This window comes from Engystomops pustulosus, chromosome 5, assembly GCF_040894005.1.
Source record: "Engystomops pustulosus chromosome 5, aEngPut4.maternal, whole genome shotgun sequence".
NCBI lineage: Eukaryota > Metazoa > Chordata > Amphibia > Anura > Leptodactylidae > Engystomops > Engystomops pustulosus.
In genome coordinates this window covers 53,861,153-53,888,913 of record NC_092415.1, presented here as the reverse complement: position 1 = coordinate 53,888,913, position 27,761 = coordinate 53,861,153, and the positions used below count along the sequence as shown (strand labels likewise).

Sequence of the window (27,761 nt, the reverse complement as noted above, 5' to 3'; positions counted from 1 at the left end):
TGGAGTATCTCACTGTGCACAACCTTATAACCCAGCGTCAGTATGGGTTTAGGAGAGATCGGTCCTGTCAGACTAATCTGATTGGTTTCTACGAGGAGGTAAGTTCAAGACTCGATCTGGGAGACGCTGTGGATGTTGTATATCTGGACTTTTCAAAGGCATTTGACACCGTGCCACATAAAAGGTTGGTATATAAAATGAGAAAATCTGTGTATTTGGGTAAGTAATTGGCTTAGTGATAGAAAACAGAGGGTGGTCATTAATGGCACATTCTCAGATTGGGTTGACGTTACCAGTGGAGTGCCACAGGGGTCAGTATTGGGGCCACTTCTTTTTAATATTTTTATTAGTGACCTTGTAGTGGGTTTACACAGTCAAGTTTCAATATTTGCAGATGATACTAAGCTGTGTAAAGTAATAAATACTGAGGTCGATAGTTTAGCATTACAGAGGGATTTGTGGAAGCTTGAGGAGTGGGCAGAGAAATGGTTGATGAGGTTTAATGTAGATAAATGTAAAGTTATGCACTTGGGCCATGGAAACAAAAAGTATAATTATGTTCTAAACGGTCAATTACTAAGTAAAACTGGAGCTGAAATGGACTTGGGGGTATTGGTGGATGGTAAACTTAATTTTAGTGACCAGAGCCAGGCGGCTGCTGCTAAAGCAAATCAAATCTTATACAAATCCCTGGTCAGACCACACATGGAATATTCTGTACAGTTTTGGGCACCAGTGTATTAAAAGGATATAGTAGAGCTGGAACGGGTGCAGAGGAGAGCAACCAGGATTATTAGGGGAATGGGGGGATTAGAATAAAATGACAGATTACAAAATTTGGGATTATTCAGTTTAGAAAAAAGACGACTGAGGGGAGAACTCATTACAATGTACAGATACCTGAACGGACAGTACAAGGATCTCTCCAAAGATCTTTTCATACCTAGGCCTGTGACCAGGACAAGGGGGCATTCTCTACGCCTAGAGGAGAGGCGATTCTACCATAACCATAGACAAAGGTTATTTACTGTAAGAGCAGTGAGATTATGGAACTCTCTGCCGCAGGAGGTTGTATTGGCCGACTCTATGTACATGTTCAAGAGAGGCCTGGATGACTTTCTGGAGAGAAAAATATCACGGGTTATGGGGATAAAACATTTATTTAATTCTTAAAGGTTGGACTTGATGGACTTGCGTCTTTTTCCAGCCTTATATACTATGATACTATGATAAACTAGGGAATATTTTAGGAAACTGGAGTCTGTTATAGTTTACACTTACAATCTTTCTTTTGTTTGTTTTGAAGGTCTCAGTTCCAACTTTCTCTCATATAGTGATAAACTGACCTCGTTCCTAGATGTTCCGTATGACTATACATCAGTCATGCATTATGACAGGACAGCGTTTTCTACTGGTAGTGCAACAATTCAAACTAAAAAAGCTGTGTTCAATAACATCATCGGGAAACAAATGGATTTAAGTGCCAATGATGCTTTAAAATTGAATCGACTCTACAATTGTTGTAAGTAGAAATTCTGAGAAATATTAAAGCTTTTTTTCATCTCCTAGAAGAAATATGTCTTCCTTTTTGCAACAGCTCCTACAGTAAGTGTCTCCCAGTTTAAAAGATGAAAGGCCTGTAACAAATAACAAAAGTTCCTCTCAAACTTATATCCCTTGATGGCAATGACAGAGGTAAACGTTTTCTATAAGTCTTCACAAGGTCGGCACACACTGTTGCTGGTATGTTGGCCCATTCCACCTGCAGATTTCCTCTAGAGCAGTGATGTTTTGGGGATGTTGCTGGGCAATGCCCTTCGAAGGTTTTCTATGGGTTTGAGAACTGGATACTGGCTAGGCCAGTCCAGGACCTTGAAATGCTTCTTACGAAGCCATTCCTTTGATGATGATGTGCTTGGGATCATTGTCATGCTAAAAGACCCAGCCACGTTTCATTTTCAATACTCTTGCTGATGGAAGGAGGTTTGCACTCAAAATCTCATGATACATGGCCCCATTCATTCTTTCATGTACACAGATCAATTATCCTGGTCCCTTTACAGAAAAACAGACCTTAGTCATGATGTTACAATCCCATGCTTCACAGTATGTATGGTGTTCTTTGGATGCAACTCCCCGTTTACTCCCTGCCCAACACCAGCTGTGTTTCTACCAAATAGTTCTATTTTGGTTTCATCTGACAATATTACATTCTCTCAATACTGGAACATCCAAATGTTCTCTAGCAAACGTCAGATGGGTCTGGATATGTACTGACTAGAGATGAGCGAACATACTCGTCCGAGCTTGATGCTCGTTCGAGCATTAGCATACTCGAAACTGCTCGTTGCTCGAGAAAATGGCATCTCCCGCCGTTTTGCTTTTTGGCGGCCAGAAACAGAGCCAATCACAAGCCAAGAGACTCTGCACTCCACCCAGCATGACGTGGTACCCTTACACGTCGATAGCAGTGGTTGGCTGGCCAGATCAGGTGACCCTGGGATAGACTAGCCGCTGCCCGCGCTGCTCGGATCATTCTGTGTCTGGATGCCGCTAGGGAGAGAGCTGCTGCTGGTCAGGGAAAGCGTTAGGGTGTTCTATTAGCTTACTGTTAGGCAGGAGTAATTCTACAAGAACCCAACAGCCCTTCTTAGGGCTACAATAACGTTTTATTTAACTTTTTTTTGTTTGCTTGTGGCTGGGCTTGCTGGCATTAGTAGTGCAGCTAGTACCATACTGTGAGGAATTTGCAGGGGGACTTGCTACCGTTGTGTTTAGCTCTTAGTGACACACATATCCACCTCAAACACCGAAGTGGGACAATTTATTAGGGGTTTGAGTAGAATTAGGCAGAGTCTGCTGATTTTTTTTTTTTTTTTTTTTTTACCTTTATTTCATTTTATAGCTCAAACTCATCTTGCAAAGCACAAAATCCCGTTGTGTGCTGTCAGTGTAGGTTAGAAACTAGCCATAGCAATAGGATAGCATCGTTTTGTTAAAAAAAATAAAAAACTAAAAAAAAATAAACACAAAAATTTTTTTTTTTCAAGTTTACACTTTAATTTGGAAAATGTTTAACCCGAGGGCTATGGGTAGAGGACGAGGGCGTGGAAGTGGGCGTCCAACTACTGCAGGGGTCAGAAGCCGTGGTCCTGGGCGGGGTGAGACACCACCTGCTGATGGGTGAGCAGGGGAACGCCGCAGAGGTACACTCCCTAGGTTCATCATGTCTCAAGTTACTGGGACTCGTGGTAGAGCACTGTTGAGGCCAGAACAGTGCGAAGAGGTGATGTCGTGGATTGCGGACAATGCTTCTAGCCATTTGTCCACCAGTCAGTCTTCCACGCAGTCCACCCATGTCACCGAAATCGGCACTCCTCCAGCTCCTCCACCTCAGCCTCCTTCCCCCCAGTCTGCCCCCTCCCACCAAAATTTGGCATTTGAACCGGCATACTCTGAGGAACTGTTTTCTGGACCCTTCCCACAGTCACAAACCTCTTGTCCTGCTGCTGCTGAGCTATTTTCCGATGCCCAGGTTTTCCACCAGTCGCAGTCTGTGGGTGATGATGACATTATTCACGTAGTGGAAGAAGTGTGTAAAGAGGTGTCGGACGATGAGGAGACAAGGTTGTCAGACAGTGGTGAAGTTGTTGTCAGGGCAGGAAGTCCGAGGGGGGAGCAGACTGAGGGATCGGAGGATGATGAGGTGACAGACCCAAGCTGGGTTGATAGGCCGGGTGAACACAGTGCTTCTGAGACGGAGGCGAGTCCTATAGCAGAACAGGTTGGAAGAGGCAGTGGTGGGGCCAGATGGAGAGGCAGGGCCAGAGCTGGTGCATCAGCGCCAAATGTTGCCCGTAGTCAAGCTCCCGTGGCGAGGGCTAGATTTTCAGAAGTCTGGAGGTTCTTTAAAGAAACACCGGATGACCGACGGACTGTGGTGTGCAACCTTTGCCAAACCAGGATCAGCAGGGGTTCCACCACTACTAGCTTAACTACCACCAGTATGCGCAGGCATCTGAATGCTAAACACCCCACTCAATGGCACCAAGCCCGTTCACCTCCGGCCGGGCACACCACTGCTCCTTCCCCTGTGTCATCTGCTAGTCAGCCCCCTGCCCAGGACCCCGGCCCAAACACCTCCCGTGCGAAAACCCCATCTTCGCCTCCACGATCCTCCACAGCATCCACCAGCGTTCAGCTCTCCATACCCCAGACGCTCGAGCGCAAAAGGAGGTATAGCGCAACCCACCCACACGCCCAAGCCCTCAACGTCCACATCTCCAAGTTGCTTAGCCTGGAGATGCTGCCCTATAGGCTGGTAGAGACCGAGGCCTTTCGAAACCTCATGGCGGCGGCCGCCCCTCGGTATTCGGTCCCCAGCCGCCACTACTTTTCCCGATGTGCCGTCCCAGCCCTGCACAAGCACGTGTCAGAGAACATCCTCCGTGCCCTGACCAACGCCGTTTCTGACAAGGTCCACCTGACCACGGACACGTGGACGAGTGCTGCCGGGTAGGGCCACTATATATCGCTGGCGGCACATTGGGTTAACTTGGTGGAGGCTGGGACCGAGTCTGACCCTGGGGCTGGTCATATACTGCCGACGCCGAGGATTGCGGGGCCTACCTCGGTCCAGTTCTCAAAGGCCTACTATGCCTCCTCCTCCTCCCACCCCTCCTCCACCTCCTCCTCTGAATTACCATCCGTGGGCATGGCGCCATCAGTCGGTAGCTCTAGGCACAGCAGCAGTGCCATCGCTAAGCGACAGCAGGCGGTGCTCAAACTGCTGAGCCTAGGCGATAAAAGGCACACCGCACAAGAGTTATTACAGGGCATAACGGCGCAGACTGATCTGTGGCTGGCACCGCTGAACCTGAAGCCAGGCATGGTTGTGTGTGACAACGGCCGTAACCTGGTGGCAGCTCTGCAACTCGGCAGACTGACACATGTGGCCCATGTGTTAAATCTCATAGTTCAGCGTTTCCTCAAGACATACCCCAATCTGTCTGATTTGCTCACGAAGGTGCGCCACATCTGTGCGCATTTCAGGAAGTCAAGCACAGATGCTGCCACTCTCAGGGCAGCGCAGCGCCGCCTCCAACTGCCCGCTCACCGACTGTTGTGCGACGTGCCCACGAGGTGGAATTCAACACTGACCATGTTATCCAGAGTTTACCAGCAGCGCAGAGCGATTGTAGACTGCCAGATGTCAACTTCCACCAGAACTGGTAGTCAGGTCAGTCAGCTTCCTCAAGTCTACAATGAGGAGTGGACGTGGATGTCTGATATCTGTCAGGTGCTGAGTAACTTTGAGGAGTCAACACAGATGGTCAGTGGTGATGCCGCCATCATCAGCCTCACCATCCCGCTGCTTGGCCTGTTGAAAAACTCTCTGGTCAGCATGAAGTCGGAAGCTTTGCGCTCGTCACAAGAGACAGGGGAAGAAGATTCCCTTGTTGATAGCCAAAGCACCCTTAGGTCTGTTTCTCAGCGCATATCGGAGGAGGTGGAGGTGGAGGTGGAGGAGGATGAGGAGGAAGAGGAGGAGAATGTTGGCGAGACAGAAGAGGGGACCATTGTTCAGTCCTTCACTGTTCAGCGTGTATGGGCAGAAGAAGAGGAGTTGGAGGAGTTGGAGGAGGAGGAAATCGACAGTCAGGCCAGTGAGGGGAGTGAATTCTTGCGCGTTGGGACTCTGGCGCATATGGCACTTTTCATGCTAAGCTGCCTATCCCGTGACCCTCGCGTTCAAAGAATTTATTCCAGCACCGGTTACTGGGTATTCACTCTCCTGGACCCACGGTACAAGCAAAATCTTTCCACTCTCATCCCTGGAGAGGAAAGGAGTGTGAGAATGCATGAATACCAGCAGGCCCTGGTGCACAAGCTGAAACAGTATTTCCCTTCTGACAGCGCTAGCGGCAGAGGGCGTACTTCTGCGGGACAAGTAGCGAGGGAGAGTAGGCGACCAGGCAGCTTGTCCAGCACTGGCAGGGGTACGCTTTACAAGGCCTTTGCCAGTTTTATGTCACCCCAGCAAGACACTGTCACCTGTCCCCAGTCTCGGCAGAGTAGGGCTGATCTTTACAGAAAGCTGGTGAGGGAGTACGTAGCTGACCATACCATCGTCCTAAATGATCACACAGCTCCCTACAACTACTGGGTTTCAAAGCTGGACATGTGGCACGAACTAGCCCTGTACGCCTTGGAGGTTCTTGCCGGCCCTGCCGCTAGCGTGTTGTCCGAGCGGGTTTTCAGTGCAGCTGGTGGCATCATCACCGATAAGCGTACACGCCTGTCGACTGACAGCGCTGACAGGCTGACGTTTATCAAGATGAATAAAGCCTGGATTTCTCATAATTTCCATTCTCCACCAGGTGAAAGAAGCTGAACCTGAATAATGTATGCACTCCTCCTCCGCATTGTCCTCCTTCTCCTCCTCTTTGTACACTAAAGCAGAGGAAACTGGCAATTTTTTTGCCAGGGCCAACTGGCTCTGGCTATAGTACTTTATGTATTTAATTTTTCTGGAGGGCCAATTACCCTGTCCTCTGTTTTAAACAATTTTTGGGAGTGCCACATACAGGCACTCAATCTATGTAATTTTTCTGGAGGACCAGCTACCTGCTCCTCTGGTTTGAAAACTTTTTTGGACTGCCACTGGCACTATCCAAATTACATTGTCTCCATAGCACCTCCACACGTCGTCTTTTTAGCTGCCTTCACACGTTGTCTCCATTGCTACCTCCACACGTCATCGCCATAGCTGCCTCCAAAAGTACTTCATATAGCTGCCTCCATACATGGTCCCCTTATCAAACGAGCTGTGTCAGGCAGAATTTTGGGTTGTTTTCATGGCTTCCACATCAAACTTGTTAACTTTGTCGCCACCCTGCTGTGTAATCCACAAAATATACTGGCAAACTTTTATCATTTACCAATATTATTTCAGCGCTGGCCAGGAATGTTCTGGGTCTCAGATCTCAGAGCAGTCTCTCTCAGGAGAGGGATCAGATCAGTTTAGTCTGAGCTCAGCTCAGATCAGGAAGACTTATAGCTCAGTGAGTGAGTGAGTAATCTCAGTCTAGCCCATACCAGAGCAGGAAGAGCCTAGCCCCTGCCTCTGAAGAGTGGAGCAAGAAGACTAGAGTTAGTATAGTGAAGAAAGGGGTATCATCTTACCCTTAAAGGTGATACCTGAAGCTCTACAGGACCAGCTGAAGCATCCTATTAGGACACAGCTGCCTCCCAGCCTGCCCTCTACATCCAGGCTGGTGAACTATCTCCTGAGGCTCCCTCCAAAAGCATCTCAGCACTCCATCTACCTGTTACAGGCACGTTGCTGCGGTTCCTGCTGGTTCAAATAAAAAACTGTAAGTTGTTTTCTTCAACTTCTGTCTCCGTCTAGTCCCTGCTAATACGGCTGCCTTCATCACCGGCACCCTGTCCATCACCCAGAGACTCACACTCGGGACATTAAGGGGTTGCCCCAGGGAGATCCGCTATAGTAGCCTCTCGCTCATCATTTCTTGCCAACACCACCCTACTGGAGACCTGCCAGGCTGTAGGACAGCCCTCCGGTTCCCCCGTACCAAGCACCGTGACAATAGCGTGCTTAGGCCGCAACCGCCAGCCACTCCGGTACCGCGGGCCCCGACTGTCTCCAGGCCTCACCTCAAGGGCTAGGCCCCGGTGGGGGATGTTGCAAGTGGCGTCACGAACAGGATTGATACTTCTGTGCCTTATTCCGGCATTAAAGACTATCCTTTTTTGAAAAGACTGTGCTGCCTAACCCTGCTGCCATTCGGGTTTAGGCCCAAGTGATTGTGTGTTTCTGGATTGAACTGTGTTAATGCTGCCACGTGCTGTCGAGCACCGCTCCAGCACTCAAGAGGTTAATCCCTGCAAGAACTGTACCAGCCCTGCTACATCCGGCGCTGCCGCGCCTGAAGATTTTTACCTCAGAAACTGTGGTGCAGCAAATAATTCAAGCCCACCAAAACCTTCACTGGCGGGAAACCCAGATGACTCACCAAACTCCGCCCACGCGCGAATGGCGCGAACCCCGCCTCCTGTGGCGCAGGAAAAATTAAAGCCCGCCACAGCTCTTGGCGGGAAGGACTTGGACTCCTCCCACTGGCTCAAGGCGGACTTCCTGCCCCGCCTCAGAGAAGCGCCAGAACTCGTGCTGATCTTGGAGAGTGAGGTCAGCACCATGTGGGGTCCTCCGCCATTCTCCCCTGTGGAGCAGCCGGAGTTCTTCGAAGTACTGGAGACTATGGTCGTGGTCTCTGCCCAGCCGGTCCGGAGACCCTCCGCTGGACACTGGCTGCATCGAGGACTGACCCGGGCCTTCGTCACCAGGACGTATTTCCAAACGGTGACGCAGCACCAGGTACCACCCGGGCGGTTCCTCGTGTTCTCCCGGCTACCATGCTGGTACCGTGGAGGCGCCACGTGGGGAGGCCCCGACTCCTGTCGAGCCAACGCCTGGGCCTATTGCTGCCGCTCCACCTGCTCCGAGGCCTACCGTTCCTGCTGTGCGGCCTGCCAGCCCCGCTGTGACGGTTCCTGATCCTCTGGCACCTACCTGTTGCCCAAGGAGATCAGAGCCTGCACCGGAGCCACGAGCCCTAGCACCGGCACCTCCGCAGCCTCAAGGCCGAGGTGAGGCCGCCCGCCGGCGACTCCGGGACGCTGTCTCGGAACAGCGACACCGAGAGAAGGAGGCCCAACGGTATATGGCCGGCCGGTCTACAGCTGGAGCTTGGGTGGAAAAGAACCGCACCACCGGCATGGTCCGGTTCTTCGACAAGCAACGTGGCTATGGCTTCGCCACCCAGGACTACACCGGACGGGAGGTATTTATTCCCCGCCGGTCTGTCAAGAGGCCTGACTTGCCAGAGAGACTGCACAATCTGAAGCCAGGAGAGTGCATCGAGTTCTCCCTGCAGGAGGGGCCCCGAGGACCATGGGCGGCTGGTGTGATCCGGATCCCGGATTCCGATGAGGACCGCTACCCATCGTACGATGAGCTGTATGAGGACGACGAGTGGCCGGAATCCCCGAACACTTCTTCCTCGGCTGCGAGTCCCCGGGCGGTGACCCACGTGAATGCCCCATCCACGGTGATCGTGAGTACGGGTCCCATTGCCATCCATGGGCCGGGCATGATCCAGGGCGCCACCCCCACCATCTCCCCTGCCGGGAGTATTGCCAGGTCCCGCGGCTCTTCTGTGGGAGAAGACATCCCGGCTAGTGAGCCTCGTCCGGAGGTTCCGTCTAGGCCCACATCTCCCCTTGCCGGTTACCAATGGGGTGACGACCTGGCCCCAGAAGAACCGGAGCTGGAAGGAGCTGCGGCGCTGCCGCAGGTTCCTATCTATTTATTTCTGGACCCCTCCGTGGTCCCTGGCTCAGTTGAGCCCCCGGCTGGAGCAGCCGACATCCCGGGCGACAGCGCTCCTCCCCCTGCATGTCCGGAGGATGCTGTTGAGCCTGCAGTACCTACAACTGCCACCGGGTGTCCCCAGACGGCACCTGCTCCCGCTGAGGATGCACAGGATTCCCTGCTGGAGCTGGATCCTGTCTCTGCTGAACCCAGCGATGCAGAGTAACCCCTGAAGGGCTGTAGCCATCTTCAGGTACTGTACATATTGTGTATTTATCTCCATTTTCCCTAAAGAGCCAGAGACTTTCCTGAGACTCTCATCCCTATTTATCTCAGTCAAGAGACATACCTTGAACTGATTATTGTCATGTGCTATGATAGCACCCCTTCCTCTGCCACCGCAGAGAATTTCTTCAAAGGACTCTGTCCCTCTACACTAGAGGAGACCCTTTGCTTCTTTATTGCACTTTTCCTCACATCAAGGGCTGTACCCAGAAGATGAACTTTGTTAATAAAGACCTTTTGAGAGACTTTCGCCAGATACTACCAGGAAAAGTTGCCATGTAAATTATTATTTTGCACTTAATGCCTTTTCTTTTAGGTACAGACATTATGTTTGCATTTCCATGCCTTTCCTTTGCAGGAAAAGAGACATTTGATTCTGCTACCCTGAGTAGCCTACCTCTGTAACGTTTTAAGATGTGTACCCATTGGGCTTCTAAGCCAATGTGAGTTGACCTGTTTGCACACTGTCAAAATATATGCCAGTAGTCTGCATTAACCCTTTCATAGGCTTTTCAGGTTGTAGTGTGGCTGTGTTGGACCGTCTTTTTGTAAAACACTGACCGCTACCTGATCCCTCAAACCGAGGTTTGCACATGGGGGTAGTCTGTAAACTGCGGGTCCTTCGGGGACCGGGGGTGTTACAGAGTTAGCACCTGGATGCCACCCATACTATGGGTAAGGATGTCAGTCAGGAGGTACTCGTGTCGCATATGCTAACGCAATGCAGATATACACACTATATAATTGCCGCCAGGGAAGAAGCGTTGATATAACAAATATACAGGCCTTGGTGCAAGGAGTGGATTACAGGACATGACACCACACCTTTCCTACTGTACAGTTCGGTCTAATGGCGTCAGCGACCAACTGTCAAGCACTTACATGTTTTTGTCTTAGTCCGACACCAACCCAGGTGCCTGTCTCCAGGACCATGGGCGGTTTGTCCCTACACCTCACATAGCCTGCACTTCCCAGAAGTGCCCTTATCCACCTCTGCGCCCCAAACCATCTGTAGTCGAGCCGGGGGCGGCTCTTTCAATTGCCCCGGGGGTATGCAACACCATCGCCGATGCAATGGCGAGGGAGTGTTTGTGAATACGTCCCACCTGCATGTAATCACATCACACTACATGGTCCTTATAGGACATAGGGGATATTACAGTGGTGAATCCTGCCTGGCAAGGCAGAAGTTAATCTGTGTATGATGTAAGATTCTATCATCCAATGTCTTGTGTTACATCCTGTCCTCTGTAAGCTGAGATGTGATTGGAGGAGCAGCCACCACCTGACCAAGGGGAAGTAATAAAACTCCCTGGCCAAGAATGTTCTGGGTCTCAGATCTCAGAGCAGTCTCTCTCAGGAGAGGGATCAGATCAGTTTAGTCTGAGCTCAGCTCAGATCAGGAAGACTTATAGCTCAGTGAGTGAGTGAGTAATCTCAATCTAGCCCATACCAGAGCAGGAAGAGCCTAGCCCCTGCCTCTGAAGAGTGGAGCAAGAAGACTAGAGTTAGTATAGTGAGGAAAGGGGTATCATCTTACCCTTAAAGGTGATACCTGAAGCTCTACAGAACCAGCTGAAGCATCCTATTAGGACACAGCTGCCTCCCAGCCTGCCCTCTACATCCAGGCTGGTGAACTATCTCCTGAGGCTCCCTCCAAAAGCATCTCAGCACTCCATCTACCTGTTAAAGGCACGTTGCTGCGGTTCCTGCCGGTTCAAATAAAAAACTGTAAGTTGTTTTCTTCAACTTCTGTCTCCGTCTGGTCCCTGCTAATACGGCTGCCTTCATCACCGGCACCCTGTCCATCACCCAGAGACTCACACTCGGGACATTAAGGGGTTGCCCCAGGGAGATCCACTATAGTAGCCTCTCCCTCATCATTTCTTGCCAACACCACCCTGCTGGAGACCTGCCAGGCTGTAGGACAGCCCTCCGGTTCCCCCGTACCAAGCACCGTGACAATAGCGTGCTTAGGCCGCAACCGCCAGCCACTCCGGTACCGCGGGCCCCGACTGTCTCCAGTCCTCACCTCAAGGGCTAGGCCCCGGTGGGGGATGTTGCAATTGAATTATTGTGTAGTGCCACTGCATATAGGTCCAGTTTCATTGATTTAAAGGGATATTACCCACTGCAAATACATTTCTTCAATTAGATGGTATTTAAAAAACGTATCTTTGTGAAGATCATTTTACATAAATGTAGCCTAGTTGTCCCTTGGCATGGCCAGAGCAATAGAGCAAGTCGTATTTATGTGGCAACGTGACTTCGTTTATGGGAAATTATCTTTGCACATAAACTGCAATTCAAAGAAATGCATATATGGAAGATGAATTAATTGAAATATTTATGCCAAAGGAGTACCCTTTTAAGCATAGTAACCGCATGCAGATTTCCTCAAAAGCCAAAAGACAATGGGGCAGATTTACTTACCCGGTCCAATACGCGATCCAGCGGCATGTGCATGCCAGCGCCGATGCGCCACAATCCGATCACGTGCGCCAAAAACCCGGGGCAATACAGGGAAAATCACCGAAAATCGGAAATATTCGGGTAGCACGTGGGGAAAACGCGAATCGGGCCCTTAGTAAATGACCCCCAATGTTTTTTGTGTGTCAAGTATTGCCATTTATGGTCATTTTATATGACTTGACTTCTTTCTAGTAAATTTGTTTTATTTGTATTGTATTGTTCTCCATCGTACAGCTTCTTCTTTAACATTCCTGGATTCCTGTACCTTTGAATCTGATGACATATGTGCCATGCTTCAGAGTGCGAATGACAGTACAGATTGGCAGTATGTTTCCAGTGTACCAGGAGGACCACAGACTGACCATACATACATGGGAAAAAGCAATGGTAATATATGCAGAGTTTTATTACACTGTGAGATGCCAAAACAGGATCAATTTGCTTTACAAGAGGTTTTTTTTAGCACCTAAAGAGCACTGATGTTGGAGGACAAGGACTAGCTCACAAATGTTCCAATTAGATCATGTGGTGTTCCCTGGGGTTAGATGGGTTTTGGGTAATGTTTGATTTTTATCTATGCACAATATTGGAGCAAATTAGTTGAACATGTCTAGCAGATTACATCAAACACATAATGAACCAGATATATCATTGTGTTTGCGCCATTTATTTTGTCTAAGTTGGCACCAGAAAAAGTTATTTGGATCTTGCACATATATTTATGAAGTTTTTGTGCCACTTTGCCCAAAACTTTAGAAAACTGTGCACCTAAAGGGGCATGTTATTGCTTAGTCAGAGTTTAACACATTTATTACTGAGGTATGCCGCAATTGTGTTGCAAAGTATACCAAAAAAAAGTGCAACTGTGTCATGTCCTGAAAATAGACCTGTACATTAGTAATGTAAACCACAGATTGGCAGATTGTAACACTATTGATATATTTGGGCCACTGTATAATATTTATGTCAACTGGTTAATTGATGACTCTTACAACAGTATTCATAATTCTGACCCATAGTTTTTCTTTGGTTTACATGCTTTAGGCTTTTTTATGTACTTCAACACCAGCACAGACAAGACTGGAGTGAACGCTACTCTTGAGAGCAGACTCTTCTATCCAGTGAGAGAATTTCAGTGTCTGGAATTTTTTTACTACCACAATGGTAATGTGAATGACCAACTTAATATCTGGATAAAAGAATACACAGAAGATTTCCCCACAGGCAAACTTACATTTGTTAATTCTGTAAATGGTAAGTAAGGTAAGATTAAGCACCAAATATCCAATTTCCCCACTTCATTATTTATTTAGCAAAATGAGGTCAAAATCAAAAAACAATGTCTAAAAAACAATGCATATTTAAATACTTTGTAGAACCACCTTTATCAGCAATCATTTTAGTAATCAGTTACTTTACTCATTTGCTCATCTTTTTTGCGCCTTTTCTCAGTTCATTGAGATTTACATAATTATTTGGATGTTACAGGTGAAAAAAGACATATGTTCATCAAGTTCAACCAAGAAAAACAAGGGATGGGATGGAGAAGGGACATAAGGGAACACAATTGTATTTTTTGATGAAAACATCACGTTTATAGCTCTAGCTGTAAAGAGACCTTGGGTGTATTTATCAGGGCCTCGGTGCCTAGACACTGGTGTAGAAGCCCTGAGATAATCACAAATACTAGCTTATTACTAGCACTTGTGATTATTTCCACCTGTATGCAAGGGGGGGTGGAGGGGCGTTAAGGGGATGTGCAGCCGGCGGGGAGTAGGCTGATGCGGGGCATTACGGTTCTCGCGCCTATGCACTCCAGCGTCTTCCCGGCAGCTGCCAGAGGCACATCTATGCGCGCAGCCCATGCGCAAACATTATGATATAAAAGTAGTTCTTATAGTAGATGTGTAATATTCTAAGTGAGATTTATTTTATTAATTGAACTTTGCAGGTCCACCTTCTAATTACTGGAAGATTCATTATTCTCAACTACAAGCAAAAAGTAAATTTAGATTTCTATTCCAAGGGATAAAAGGCTCCGGTATCTCCACAGGAGGAATTTCAATTGATGACATTAATTTGTCAGAAACAAAATGCCCTGAAAATATTTGGCACATCAGAAACTTTACAAGTGACATGATTACAACAGGGATTCTGAGTCCTCCGTACTACTCCAGAGATGGATACGCATACCAAATCAGCTTAGAGAAATATAGTACATCAAGATTACCATTCTACATTGCAGTATATCTATATTTGGTATCAGGAGCTAATGATGCCACTCTTCAATGGCCATGTCCTTGGCGACAAGTCACAGTAGAGTTTATTGATCAAAATCCAAATGCACAACAACGGACATCAAATATGAAGAGTATTACAACTGATCCTACTGCACGAAATTGTAAGTCTACACAGTTACATAAGCACAGGCATAATTGTAATGTTCTTTTTTTAAAGAATCAAAGTTTTTAACATTAATGCATGTCAAACATCTTAATCATTTGTCTATGAATTCTTATTAAATATAATCTTAAATATGCATTAACATTGTTTTAGCTGTAGTAACATTTTTATTCTGCAAATCGTTCTACAAATCTATAGAACAGTGATGGTAAACCTTTTAGGCGCTGAGTGCCCAAACTACCACCAAAAACCACATATTTTTTGCAAAGTGCCAATGCGACAATTTAAGCAGTAACTTATTACTGCCTGCTCTTTCACAGGTTTAAATTGTATAGGCCCCCGAGGACACCAATACATTAGAAGAAAGAAGGAGAAGAAGTTTGGATGATCTTTGTAGCTTCCTTCTGGGGTCCTTGGCTGCCTGGGACTGTAAGAGTCCTTGAGTCCTGTCTGGCAAACTCTATCCTGGGGTGATGGCAAGGGTGCCCATAAAGAGGGCTCCGAGTGCCACCTCTGGCACCAGTGCCATAGGTTCGCCACCACTGCTATAGAAGAATATATACCCTTCACAGGAAGGGTCAGAGCAGGCTATATCTGCTGCGGAGGCTGAGGGCATTCGGTGAGCTGGGAGCACTTCTTAAGACCTTCTTCAACTCTGTAGTAGCATCAGCCATCTTCTTTGATGTTATCTCAGCTAAGGATTAGGAAAAACAAGCTCTTTCCTGGGGAATCCTCTTCACACAGTACAGGTGGTAGCTGAGAGGAGGATACTGGGGCACATTTACTTACGGTTGCGCGCTGCTCTTTTGTCGGACCTTACACATTCTTAACACCTTGCCGACAGAGGAAGAACTATATCGTCCTCGCGCGGCAAGGGGTGTATGGAGAGAGCTCACGAGCTGAGCTCTCTACATACACAGCGGGTAACGGCTGTATAATACAGCCAACACCCGCCTGTCACTGCCGGTTACAGTTAAATGCCGGCCGCCATCTTGGATTCCCGATCGCCGCCCCCTGGAACGTCATCGGAGGGCGGCGTTTGGTTGCTATAGCAGCCTAGAGTCTCATTGAGACTCGTAGGCTTGCCAGGTGCAATGATTTCTAATAGCCACCAGAGGGCAGGCTATTAAAAATCATTGCAAAATAGCTATATACTGCAATACAGTAGTATTGCAGTATATAGTATTAGCAATCGGACCCTGCAGGGTTAAATTACCCTGGAGGATCTAAAATAATGGTAACATTTTTTTAAAAAATTGTGAAAAAAATATGAAAAAATAGTAAAAAAAAGTAAAAGTTTAAATCACCCCCCTTTCCCTAGAACTGATATAAATATAAATAAACAGTAAAAATCCTAAACACATTAGGTATCATTGCGTCGCAAAATGTCCGATCTATCAAAATATATTAGCGTTTTTTCCCAGCGTTTAACCCCGTAACAGAAATTGGCGCCCAAAGTCGAAAATGCCACTTTTTTGACATTTTGAAAAACATGAAAAATTCGATAAAAAGTGATCAAAAGCCCATGCAGTCCTAAAAATGAAAGCGTTAAAAACGTTATCAAAAGTAGCAAAAAATGACACCACCCACAGCTCCGTACACTGAAGTATGAAAAAGTTATTAGTGCCAGAACATGGCAAAATGGAGAATTTTTTTTTTGTACAGAAGGTTTTAATTTTTTAAATATAAGAAAAAATTATAAAACCTATACAAATTTGGTATCCTCGTGATCGTACCGAACCAAAGAATAAAATAGACATGTGATTTGGGGCACTCAGTGAAAGCTGTAAAATTCAAGCCTACAAGAAAACTGCGCAAATGCGTTTTTTCATCATTTTCACTGCATTCTGAATTTTTTTCCCGCTTCCCAGAATACGGCATGGAATAATAAATACCATCACTATGAATTTCAATTTGTTACGCAGAAAATAAGCCCAAACAGAGTTCTTTACATGGAAATATAAAAAAGTTACAGATTTTTGAAGGTGGGGAGTGAAAAATGAAAATGCAAAAACGAAAAAGGGCCATGTCCCTAAGGGGTTAATGGCTAAAACGGCTTGCACGGGTATTTAAGAAGTGTCCCTGCTGCGATTGTGTCGCACGCGGCCCTTTTTTGGCGCAGCTACGCTGGCTTCCACGCAGCACAAATTAGGGGGCAAGCCGTCGGTGGGTCCGACTGTTTCGGACTGAGTGTTGTATTTAACTTTTAAATTGTGTTGCACACCCTATATTAAAGGTGCACCACAAAAAAGATAGTGAACTCTGTTGGTCCAGTGCAGGGAAGCGACACATTCATGATTTCTGGCACACAATCTCAGTGAATCGCCTCAAGCAGCTTTATAGACAGACAATGCACTTTTAGTGAACTCTTGTGACCTTGTCAGTAAATGTGCCCCAATGTGTAAGATAAAATCTGTTCTGGAGAATAGCACCCATCCCATGCTTGAGACTGTGGTGGCATTGGGTAGAACTTTTAGTGACCAACTGCTACACCTCAACTGTTAATGGGAGCGTTATCATTCCTCCTCGCTGACATCAGGCTGTTCACCCAACAAGGCCCCAATGGAAGTAATATTATTGTTCTGTCATTGCTTGACTGTACTTTCTCTGCTGTTGTAACAATGGGACTAATAAAGGATTATCTTATATGTATGACATGAAATTTACCATGGATTTTACATGTTGTATTTCAAAGAAACAAAGCCGTAGATAATAAAATTAGGGCATACCTTTGATTTAACAATGTAACTGTTTTATTCAGTCATGTTTGAATGGTATCTTGATAAAAATCACATTTATTGATATGTTTTTGTTGTAGAATCCACAGCAAACTTTGCAAGTTATTGTGACCTAAAATCATGGACTCATTTTGCCATTCTTCAAACAGATTTTTTGTCAAATAATGGTGTTTTATGTTAGATGTATAAAACATCGTCTGATCATAGCCAGAACAAAGCATACACTCACCGGCCACTTTATTAGGTACACCGTCCAACTGCTCGTTGACACTTAATTTCTAATCAGCCAATCACATGGCGGCAACTCAGTGCATTTAGGCATGTAGACATGGTCAAGACAATCTCCTGCAGTTCAAACCGAGCATCAGTATGGGGAAGAAAGGTGATTTGAGTGCCTTTGAACGTGGCATGGTTGTTGGTGCCAGAAGGGCTGGTCTGAGTATTTCAGAAACTGCTGATCTACTGGGATTTTCACGCACAACCATCTCTAGGGTTAACAGAGAATGGTCCGAAAAAGAAAAAACATCCAGTGAGCGGCAGTTCTGTGGGCGGAAATGCCTTGTTGATGCAAGAGGTCAGAGGAGAATGGGCAGACTGGTTCGAGCTGATAGAAAGCCAACAGTGACTCAAATTGCCACCCGTTACAACCAAGGTAGGCAGAAGAGCATCTCTGAACGCACAGTACATCGAACATTGAGGCAGATGGGCTACAGCAGCAGAAGACCACACCGGGTGCCACTCCTTTCAGCTAAGAACAGGAAACTGAGGCTACAATTTGCACAAGCTCATCGAAAATGGACAGTAGAAGATTGGAAAAACGCTGCCTGGTCTGATGAGTCTCGATTTGTGCTGCGACATTCGGATGGTAGGGTCAGAATTTGGCGTCAACAACATGAAAGCATGGATCCATCCTGCCTTGTATCAACGGTTCAGGCTGGTGGTGGTGGTGTCATGGTGTGGGGAATATTTTCTTGGCACTCTTTGGGCCCCTTGGTACCAATTGAGCATCGTTGCAATGCCACAGCCTACCTGAGTATTGTTGCTGACCATGTCCATCCCTTTATGACCACAATGTACCCAACATCTGATGGCTACTTTCAGCAGGATAATGCGCCATGTCATAAAGCTGGAATCATCTCAGACTGGTTTCTTGAACATGACAATGAGTTCACTGTACTCAAAAGGCCTCCACAGTCACCAGATCTCAATCCAATAGAGCATCTTTGGGATGTGGTGGAACGGGAAATTCGCATCATGGATGTACGGCCGACAAATCCGCGGCAACTGTGTGATACCATCATGTCAATATGGACCAAAATCTCTGAGGAATGCTTCCAGCACCTTGTTGAATCTATGCCACGAAGAATTGAGGGAGTTATGAAGGCAAAGGGGGGTTCAACCCGTTACTAGCATGGTGTACCTAATAAAGTGGCCAGTGAGTGTATATTCACTCTTACCTTATCTTCATTCTGGTTAAAGGCCATTAGTGGACATCTACCCCCAGGATCAAGCACACTGTAAACCAAGCACAATGACATACTGGTGTTTCCCCTCTCTTGCAGGATCTTCTCTTGTTTTAGCTTCTTATGCCCTGGGTTTTACAAAAAAAAAACACTTTAAAAATTATGCAAATTATCCTTAAGGGCTTCGGGCTCCATAAGTGTACATTTTTTCTGTGTTGTTTGACACTTTATAAATACAAGTACAAGCAGTTTTCATGTCTTTTCAGTGCAAAGCCAGACAGAAAACTTGTGCAAACACTTTAAGCCCTTATCACCGACGCTTGTTCTCATCTCAATGACCAGACTCAATTTTTTGAATCTGACATGTGTAACTATAATTGGCTATAACTTCGGAATGCTTTAACATATCCAGGTGATTTTGAGATTGTTTTCTCGAGACACATTGTACTTCATGGTAATGGTAAAATTTAAGTGATATGATTTGCGTTTCATTCTGGAAAAAAAATGTAAATTTGGCAAAATTTAAGAAAAAATCTTTATTTTCAAAGTTTGAAATGTTCTCCATTCCAGACAGGAAGTTAAACTACACCCAAATAACTAACATTTCTGGGATGACTGCTTTATGTTAGAATTACATTTTATCCGTCCTCTTCCTTTTCTAGGATGTTATGAGGCGCAGAACTTTAGGTGCGTTTTTTAAAATTTTCATGAAAATCACCAAAACTCACATTTTGAGGCCTAAACTATAGTAAAACCCCATAAATTACCCCACTATATAAACTTCACCCCTCAATGTATTAACATTAACCTCAAGTCTATTAACCCTTTAAGTTTTTCACATGGGTTAAATCAAAATGGAAGTGAGATTTAGAAACTTTTGACTTTTTTTGGAAAATACATTCACTTAGGCCAAAAATTACACTTTCATAATGACTAAAATTATGAAATGCTCTGCAAAGTTTGATGCTTAATTTATTCTGAGTGTACTGATACCCCATATGTGGTGGTAACTGCTCTATGGGCGCACGGACAAACATAGCATGAAAGCAGCGCTATTCACAGCAGATTTGTATTGTCACAATGTACAGGCTATAAAATTTTTTTATGTAATATGATGCTTATTATTTGCGTGGTGAGATATAATGTACCGTATATACTCGAGTATAAGCTGACCCAAGTATAAGCCGAGGCCCCTAATTTTACAACAAAAACCTGGGAAAACCTATTGACTTGAGTATAAGCCGAGGGTGGGAAATGCATTGGTCACAGCCTCCCCATTGTATAGCCTGCCGGACCCTGCCCAATAGTATATAGCCAGCACCTGCCCCCCAGTATATAGCCTGCCAGTCCATATCCCCCAGTATATAGCCAGCCCCCTACCCCAGTATATAGCAAGCCCCTATCCCCAGTAAATAGCCAGCATTGTAGGAAGCCATATATGGTATATATGTATATATAATTCATTTTGGAGGTCTATAGCTTATTCATGAGATTTTATTAACTATTTTAAGGGGGATACAAACAAAATTGTCCATTTTTATTTTGGATTTTTAGCACTTTTTTTTCCCCGCTCACCATAACATGAAAATAATATTTTATCTTTATTCTCTGGTTCACTACGATTGCGATGATACCTCATTTATATAGTTTTTCTTATCTTTATTCAATTATACTGAGCAAAACCAATATTGGAGAAAATCGCATTGTTTTTACTATGGACAACTTTTTAGGGGCATAACTTCTGTTTCTTTCTGTTGACATGTCTAATTGAGGGCTTATTTTTTGTGAAAAGAGTTGTTCTTTTCAGTCGTATCATAAGGGCAAGTAACTATTTTTGATCACTTTTTTGCACATTTTTTGTGAGGGCATTTGTTTAAAAATTGTATATTAGGGAAGTTTTTCCTGTTTTTTTTTTTACGTTTTACCGAGCGGGTTCAATATTGTTTGAAATCTATTGTACAGATTTATACGGACGCGGTGATACCAAATATGTACTTATTTGTGTGTTTTTTTGTGTTTTATATACTTAATTTGGTTTTTATAAGTAATTGGGCTGAATAGGGGACTTCTATTTTATTTAATTATTTTAAAATGATTTTAACTTTTTTTAAACTTTTTTTTATATTTTAGCACTTCTTGCCACTGGGTCTGGGCTTTGATGTCACTGCCAGACACCAACACTTTCGGTACCCAATGTCCCGAAATCTTCTTTTGACGCGCCGTCGTAGACAGGAGTCACATCAGAAGAAGTACCCTCAATAACGCCGTAGAATCCCGATAGGGTGGTCATTAAGGGGTTAATAAACGTGGATCTGACTTATAATCAACCCATAAGTAAAGACAGACCTCTCTGCCCACTGTGACCTCTGGTGAAGCCTTTGGATGCTTTACTTTAGTCCCAGACTGCAATGATCAGCTACAAGGTGCCTGTAATGAAGTTTTACTTCATTGAAAAAATTTTCACAAATCCAATTGTCATTAAAACAAAAATTCTATATCTTTTTCAACACACATACAAATTAAATGTAAGAACAAACCTAAAGAACCTACCTTGTATGTGACCTGTGCCGCATATGCCTTCATCATTTGTATATTCATATCCAATACCATTCCATTAGGTACTTTTTATGAGGTGTGCCCTTACTCTAAATAATTCCATAAAACTTTTTAATACTGAAATAAAAAATAATAATAAAAAATTCAGCAATGCAATAGGGCAGTGATGGCGAAGCTTTTAGTGACTGAGTGCCCAAACTACAACCAAGACCCACTTATTTATCGCAAAGTGCCAACACAGAAATTTAATTTGTGATTTATACTCCCTGCTATGTCACAGCTTTCATTGATACCAGCACCCTGAGGGCATCAATAAAGCAGAAAATAGAAGAAATTTGGATTATCATTGTAGCATCCCGTCAGGGTCCATAAACAGGAAGAATTGTCAGGGCCGGAGCAGGAGCTACAATGATAATCCAGATCTGTCCACACCTTCCCACTCTTCCAGTAGTCCCAGGTAGAGCTACCACATTAAAATTACTCTGTGCACAGCAAGTCCTGGGCTGTCTGGGACTGTAGGAAGATACCTGGAATCCTCTCTGGTGATGGCCTGGGTGCCCACAGAAAGGGCTCCGAGTGCCACCTCTGGCCCCCGTGCCATAGGTTCGCCACCACTTGTAGCCCCTACAAGTCTGGAATCATTTCCTACATATGGTACTAGATTCAAGCTTCTTGGGGAATGGAGAATGTGTCCATTTTGTCTGCTTTCAAACTGCGGTTTCAGGACCTTTGGAGGACCTAAAGGTCTTGAAATGGATCTTTTGTACATGTGTGCATTTCAGCAGGAACCAATGTGCAAGGATTTTATGGGTGAAGATCCTTAGTATAAAATAAATTGTATGTGCTACTGACTTTTCATGTTTACATACTAACAATGGATGATCTCTTTTCTCAGCTTTTGGGAAGTTTGTTTGGGGTAATCCAGCAGTGAGTGGCTGGCAAGAAACATATGCTAACACAACAAAATATAACATGACCGGAGGGCAGGGAAAATATCTCTTCACGGCTGAAGAATGGCTTCACAGAAGGGACTTCCTGAAAGGCGGTGATGCTTTTATTTCTATATCCATGGAAGGTAAGTCACAAAGTATCTGTGTGTATGGTAACTTATTGTTGTGGTGATTTCATTATGAAGTATATGCCTAAACTTCTGTGTCCCTTTAAGGGATTTAGAGTTCACTTCAGCCAGCAGTAGCTTTCCATTTTAAAGGAAAACTACAATCAAAATCAAGCATAATAAACCAGGAACACTTACTCATAGCTCTAGACACTGTGACTGTGGCAATCTTTTTATATGTGTTATTCATGGCCTTCTAAAATCAACTTTTAATATACTGCTGATAAGCCTGAGGGGCTACCCTATTCACTCTGTGATCTGGCTTTAAAGGCTGTTACACTGTCTCACCCTCCCTCCTGCTCTCTCAACATTTGTGTAGTGAGCACTTGAAGGGGGAGGATGGGACAGTGTAGCAGCATGTAAAGCCAGATCACAGATGGGCTAGGGCAGTGGTGGCTAACCTATGGCACTGGTGCCAGAGGTGGCACTCAGAGCCCTTTCTGTGGGCACTCAGGCCATCACCAGAGATGACTCCAGGTATCTTTCTGCAGTCCCAGACAGCCCAGGACTTGCTGTGCACAGAGATATTTTAAATCGACAGTGCTACCTGGGACTACTGGAGGAGTGGGAAGGTGTGGACAGATCTGGATTATCATTGTAGCTCCTGCTCTGGCCCTGACAATTCTTCCTGTTTATGGGACCCTGGAGGGAAGCTACAATGATCATCCAAATTTCTTCTATTTTCTGCTTTATTGGTGAAGTCAGGGTGCCGGTATCGATGAAAGCTGTAACAGAGAAGGGAGTATAAATCTTAAATTAAATTTCTGTGTTGGCACTTTGCAATAAATAAGTGGGTCTTGGTTGTAGTTTGGGCACTCGGTCTCTAAAAGGTTTCGCCATCACTGGGCTAGGGTAACCCCTCAGACTCATTAGGATAAGGAAGTTATAAATAATTTGATTTTATAAGGAATGTGGCCATGGATAACAAATATATGAAGATTAGAATCATGTATATTTGCACCAATGGGCTCATGGGATATATAAACAGGATATATAACAGGATATACAAACAGCAAGGAAAACCAGGAGTGGAGGTGTGAACATGACAGTAGGGCAGACTGTCCCAATAGAACAGCCCTACAATACCTTAAAGGGAACAGAACATTATCCTGATTATAGAGATATGATGACATTAGCAATGTTCATTTACGTCAATAACCACAAACGTATACTAATAATTTTGACGGCACCAGGAGGAGGGAAGGGTTTTGCTGAAATATGTAAAACTGCTGTCATGATTGCAAGTACAGGTACAACCTGGAAAGCACCATCTCTCATACAATATACTGCGATACAATGCCTCTGGGAGCAAAATTAAAATTAGATGGAAAGATATAACATTTCTGCTCCTGACAACACCCCCTGTAACTGGACATCCTCAAGTGCCTATTGGATCTATGATAGAGGTTCTTAAAAGAGCCCCTGATGCAGGCATGAAGTAAGCCTAAAATGCATATATGTCAACCTATTGATCTTAATCCACTGACACGCAGCAAAAGTCATTATTTTGATGCAAAGTAGAGTGAAGAGTGCAGTGCTGGGCAACAGGGTGGTCTTGTGGTCAGCCTCAGACCATAATAAACATTTTATCAATAATAATATTTTTTTTAAAAACATTCTTGTTTTTTTCCCACAGACATCTCTTCTCTCAGATTGTCTCAACCGTTGCCAACAACCACATCAACCCCTCGTTCATACAGCCAGTCCACATGTAAACAAACTGTATGTTTAAATGGTGGCACCTGCATTGTAGAAAACTTAATCGAGACCTGCAGGTAAAACACCAAAGCTGAATTATATCTATTACATATACATGATGTAACATCTCTAGTATAGTCAGAATTGTATCATGAGATTTCCATGAAACCCAAATGGAAACCCAAATGATACCCATTCATCAATTAAATGCCATTTTAACATAGTTACATGAAAATAATTTTTCGTTGACACAATCCCTTTAAGATGCATTTAAAGTTCACTTACGTTAGCTACTTTTCACTGGTACTTTAAGTCTTCCCTTTCTTTACAGGTGCACAGGGATCTATACAGGGGAAAGATGTCAAGCTTACAACAATGGAAACCTGTGTGAGATACCATCTTCCATGTCACTTCTTGCGACTTTGATTCTTGTAATTATGAGAAATCAATTTAATTAGTGGAACCATATTCTTTTATACTTTACTGTTTAAAGTTATCATTAATGGAGAAGTTTCCCTTCAAGTATTTATGGCATGTGTACAGGCAATGCCATCAGTAACTGATAGGTGTGGGATCTATCTCACATCCAGGCAGAATGGAGAGATGTCCCTGCATGCGCACAGCTCTCCTATCAAGAATGTGGTAGCACCTGGGGAGCCTCATCCATCAGGAATTTACATGGCATACAGTATGTATGGAGATGGGAATATCCCCTTGTGAGTCTTTTTTTATCACCACAAATGATCAAATGATTAAGTCCCCCTTAATCAGTCCATGAACATATCATAAATATCTATAGTGGGAAACTTCATTTATCAAACTGATGGACCTTTGATAAAACTATAAATAAATTGGTTTATTTTTGGGGCTTCAATGTTCCAGTGTAAAATAAATATATAAAAGTAAATTTCTCTCTCATTGTGCCGTTGTGTACCTGTGTACTGCCTCATTCCTTTTACAAGGTAAAACAAAGACACACAAACACTGTACATATAGAAATATACACACAGCCATTAACACCATAAAATGCAAATTTCACAGACACGTACAAATACAGTAACTAGAATGCGTTTTCTTTCTACCCGTTCTTATATTTTACTATATACTACAGGGGTCTTCAACCTCTTCTTGTAAGCAATATTGTCCTTAGAAATCACCTTATTAAATAAAAAGTGAGCATGAAAACACAGATGCTATAAAATGTGGATTTTATGGAGACATCACAGTAAGTAAGCACTCAAAATGTACTTTGTCAGACTTGTTCTGTGATCATATTTATAAGAATGGGGCCTCCTTTGCATAACAAGATTTTATATAATAATAATAATACACTATTTATTTAGCGCCTACAGATTGCGCTGCGCTACACAAAGCTAGCCATATCGGTCCCTGACGCCATGAGGCTCACAATCTAATCAATATATATTTGCTTTGCTGCTATGGGAGGGCAATGAAAGATTATACACCCACAATCCACTTCTTTTTGCAGACTTTATTGAACAAATTGTATTGCACTGAATTTTCAATTGTTACAATTTCAGCAGTCCACAATTTAGCTCTTCAGGTACTCCACCCCAAATAATAATGCGTCTTTACTCTCCCACTCTCAGCCAATCAGAAGTGTACACATATCTCTGGCTTTGCTGATGGGTCCTAATGCCTGGTTGATGAATTTCAACACAAAATCTAAGTTGGCAGGGAACTGTGTTGCACAGTGTTGGACTGGCCCACCGGAGCAGCAAAGGATCCTTCCTTGGACTCCAGCATCAAACCAATACTGAAACACAGATGACCAAGATTAGATAACTTTGTTTGGAGACTACTGAGGTCTATTTAATGCAGCCGAATATTTTTATCTGTGGGCCCAAAGTTTCCAGTCATTTATCTTACATGCTTTAATTAAAGGGGTATTCCCATAAAGCCAAGATTCTTAAATATTCTGAGGATAACAAAATAACACATTCTCTAATTCACTGTTATTGACAAAAATTCAGCATTTCACAGATATAATTCTGACCTGTCCCTATCAGGCCTGTGTATACAATTTTGGTTGCCCGCGATCTGACAGTAAATCTTCTGATTATGGTCGGGCATGGCAGATTCTTCTCCTTTCTGCTTCTCCTCTTTGCCTCCTGCCCCACCCACCCCACATCCATTACAAGACAAGTTCACACACAGGCACTTCCTGCCGGCAAGCATCAGTCTGCAGAAACTTACTCACTTACTCTACAAGCTACAGGTAAGATAAGGTCTTTATCCAGGGCAGGTGTCCCTCAGATGTAGGAGAGCTGAAGTGTGTTATATCATCTCATGGATCTCATCATCTCTCATCTCTGAAGTGTCTCATCTCTCTTTTTCTATATGTCAGGTACTAGTAGAATAATCAGAAATTAAATAAAAGTGTAGATAAACCTGATCCCTGATAATCTAAACACACTGTCAGCATGCGGCATCTCATAGCACAGAGGGATCATGTAGTGACCCCGTCCTTACAATGGGACTTTACACTGACCATCACTGAGTGATAGGAGCTAAAACACCAATAACACTGAGTAAAATTGTGATCCTTATTGTGTAAACATCACTAGGCGATTCAAAACCCCTTTAAGCATCACTTTCTCCCATGCTTCCCTTTTGCTTCTAATGCTGGCAGTCAGGACAATGCTGTTAGCTTTTTCAGTTCCTGCTGCACCACTCCTCCCTCATAAACCGGTGATGGAGAGCTTGTACACAGCAGAGCATTGTGGAGAACTAAATCATATCCAAGTCTTCAATAAGGGCAAATTAACTGTGCTTGTGTGGGTGGGTTAGGGGGATAATAGAGTTTAAACACTCCTCTCCTCCAAGGCACAGTCTTATCTATGGGGTGCCCAGTTCTTACTTCTAGCCACCAGGGATTGTATGCAAAAGAAAAAAGTCCCTTGCTTGAAGAAGTACTTCAAATCGAAATGAGTTGAAAAGATGATCTTGTGTTACCTTTTTCTCACTGACTTAATAAATGTCATCATAGAAATATAATAAAATGTAATTTTAATGGAGATGCTGGATCGTGTTCACAGGTTACTCCTCTCACTGTCATGACTAATGATAATACATGTCCAATAGAAATGGATTCAGCAACTATTTCAAGAATAAAGGTCACTGGACAACTGCATGGTCTTATGAAGTAGCTTCTGGCTATCACAGCCAGGTGGAAGTTAACCACTTAACGACTTGGCCTTTTATAATTTTTTCACTTCCATTTTTCACTCACCACCTTCAAAGATCTATAACTTTTTTATTTTTCCACATAAAGAGCTCTGTGATGGCTTATTTTCTGCGTAACAAATTGCACTTTGTAATGATGGTATTTAATATTCCATGCTGTGTACTGTGAAGTGGGAAAAAAATTCCAAATGCAGTGAAAATGCTGAAAAAACACATTTGCGACGTTTTCTTGTGGGCTTGGATTTTACAGCTTTCACTGTGCGCACCAAATGACATGTCTACTTCATTCTTTGGGTCGCTATGATTACGTGGATACCAAATTTGTATAGGTTTTATAATGGTTTCATACATTTAAAAAATGTAAAACCTCCTGTACAAAAATTTTGGGGGGGGATTTTGCCATCTTCTGGCACCAATAACTTTTTCAT

The 27,761-nt window shown here is 44.3% G+C and overlaps 1 protein-coding gene across 2 annotated transcripts in view; it reads left to right on the top strand.

The window, feature by feature from the left end:
* The window catches only part of LOC140132789 (meprin A subunit beta-like), a 44,314-nt gene extending 19,366 nt beyond the window's left edge, over nucleotides 1–24,948 (top strand). For both annotated transcript variants that reach the window (XM_072152012.1, XM_072152013.1), the window contains 7 exons: nucleotides 1,307–1,522; nucleotides 12,386–12,538; nucleotides 13,196–13,405; nucleotides 14,103–14,552; nucleotides 22,207–22,386; nucleotides 24,065–24,203; nucleotides 24,458–24,948. In XM_072152012.1, coding sequence (XP_072008113.1) covers nucleotides 1,307–1,522; nucleotides 12,386–12,538; nucleotides 13,196–13,405; nucleotides 14,103–14,552; nucleotides 22,207–22,386; nucleotides 24,065–24,203; nucleotides 24,458–24,584 — 1,475 coding nt within the window. In that variant the 3' untranslated portion in view covers nucleotides 24,585–24,948. The remainder of the gene's footprint in view (nucleotides 1–1,306; nucleotides 1,523–12,385; nucleotides 12,539–13,195; nucleotides 13,406–14,102; nucleotides 14,553–22,206; nucleotides 22,387–24,064; nucleotides 24,204–24,457) is intronic.
* The last annotated feature ends 2,813 nt before the right edge of the window (nucleotides 24,949–27,761 follow it).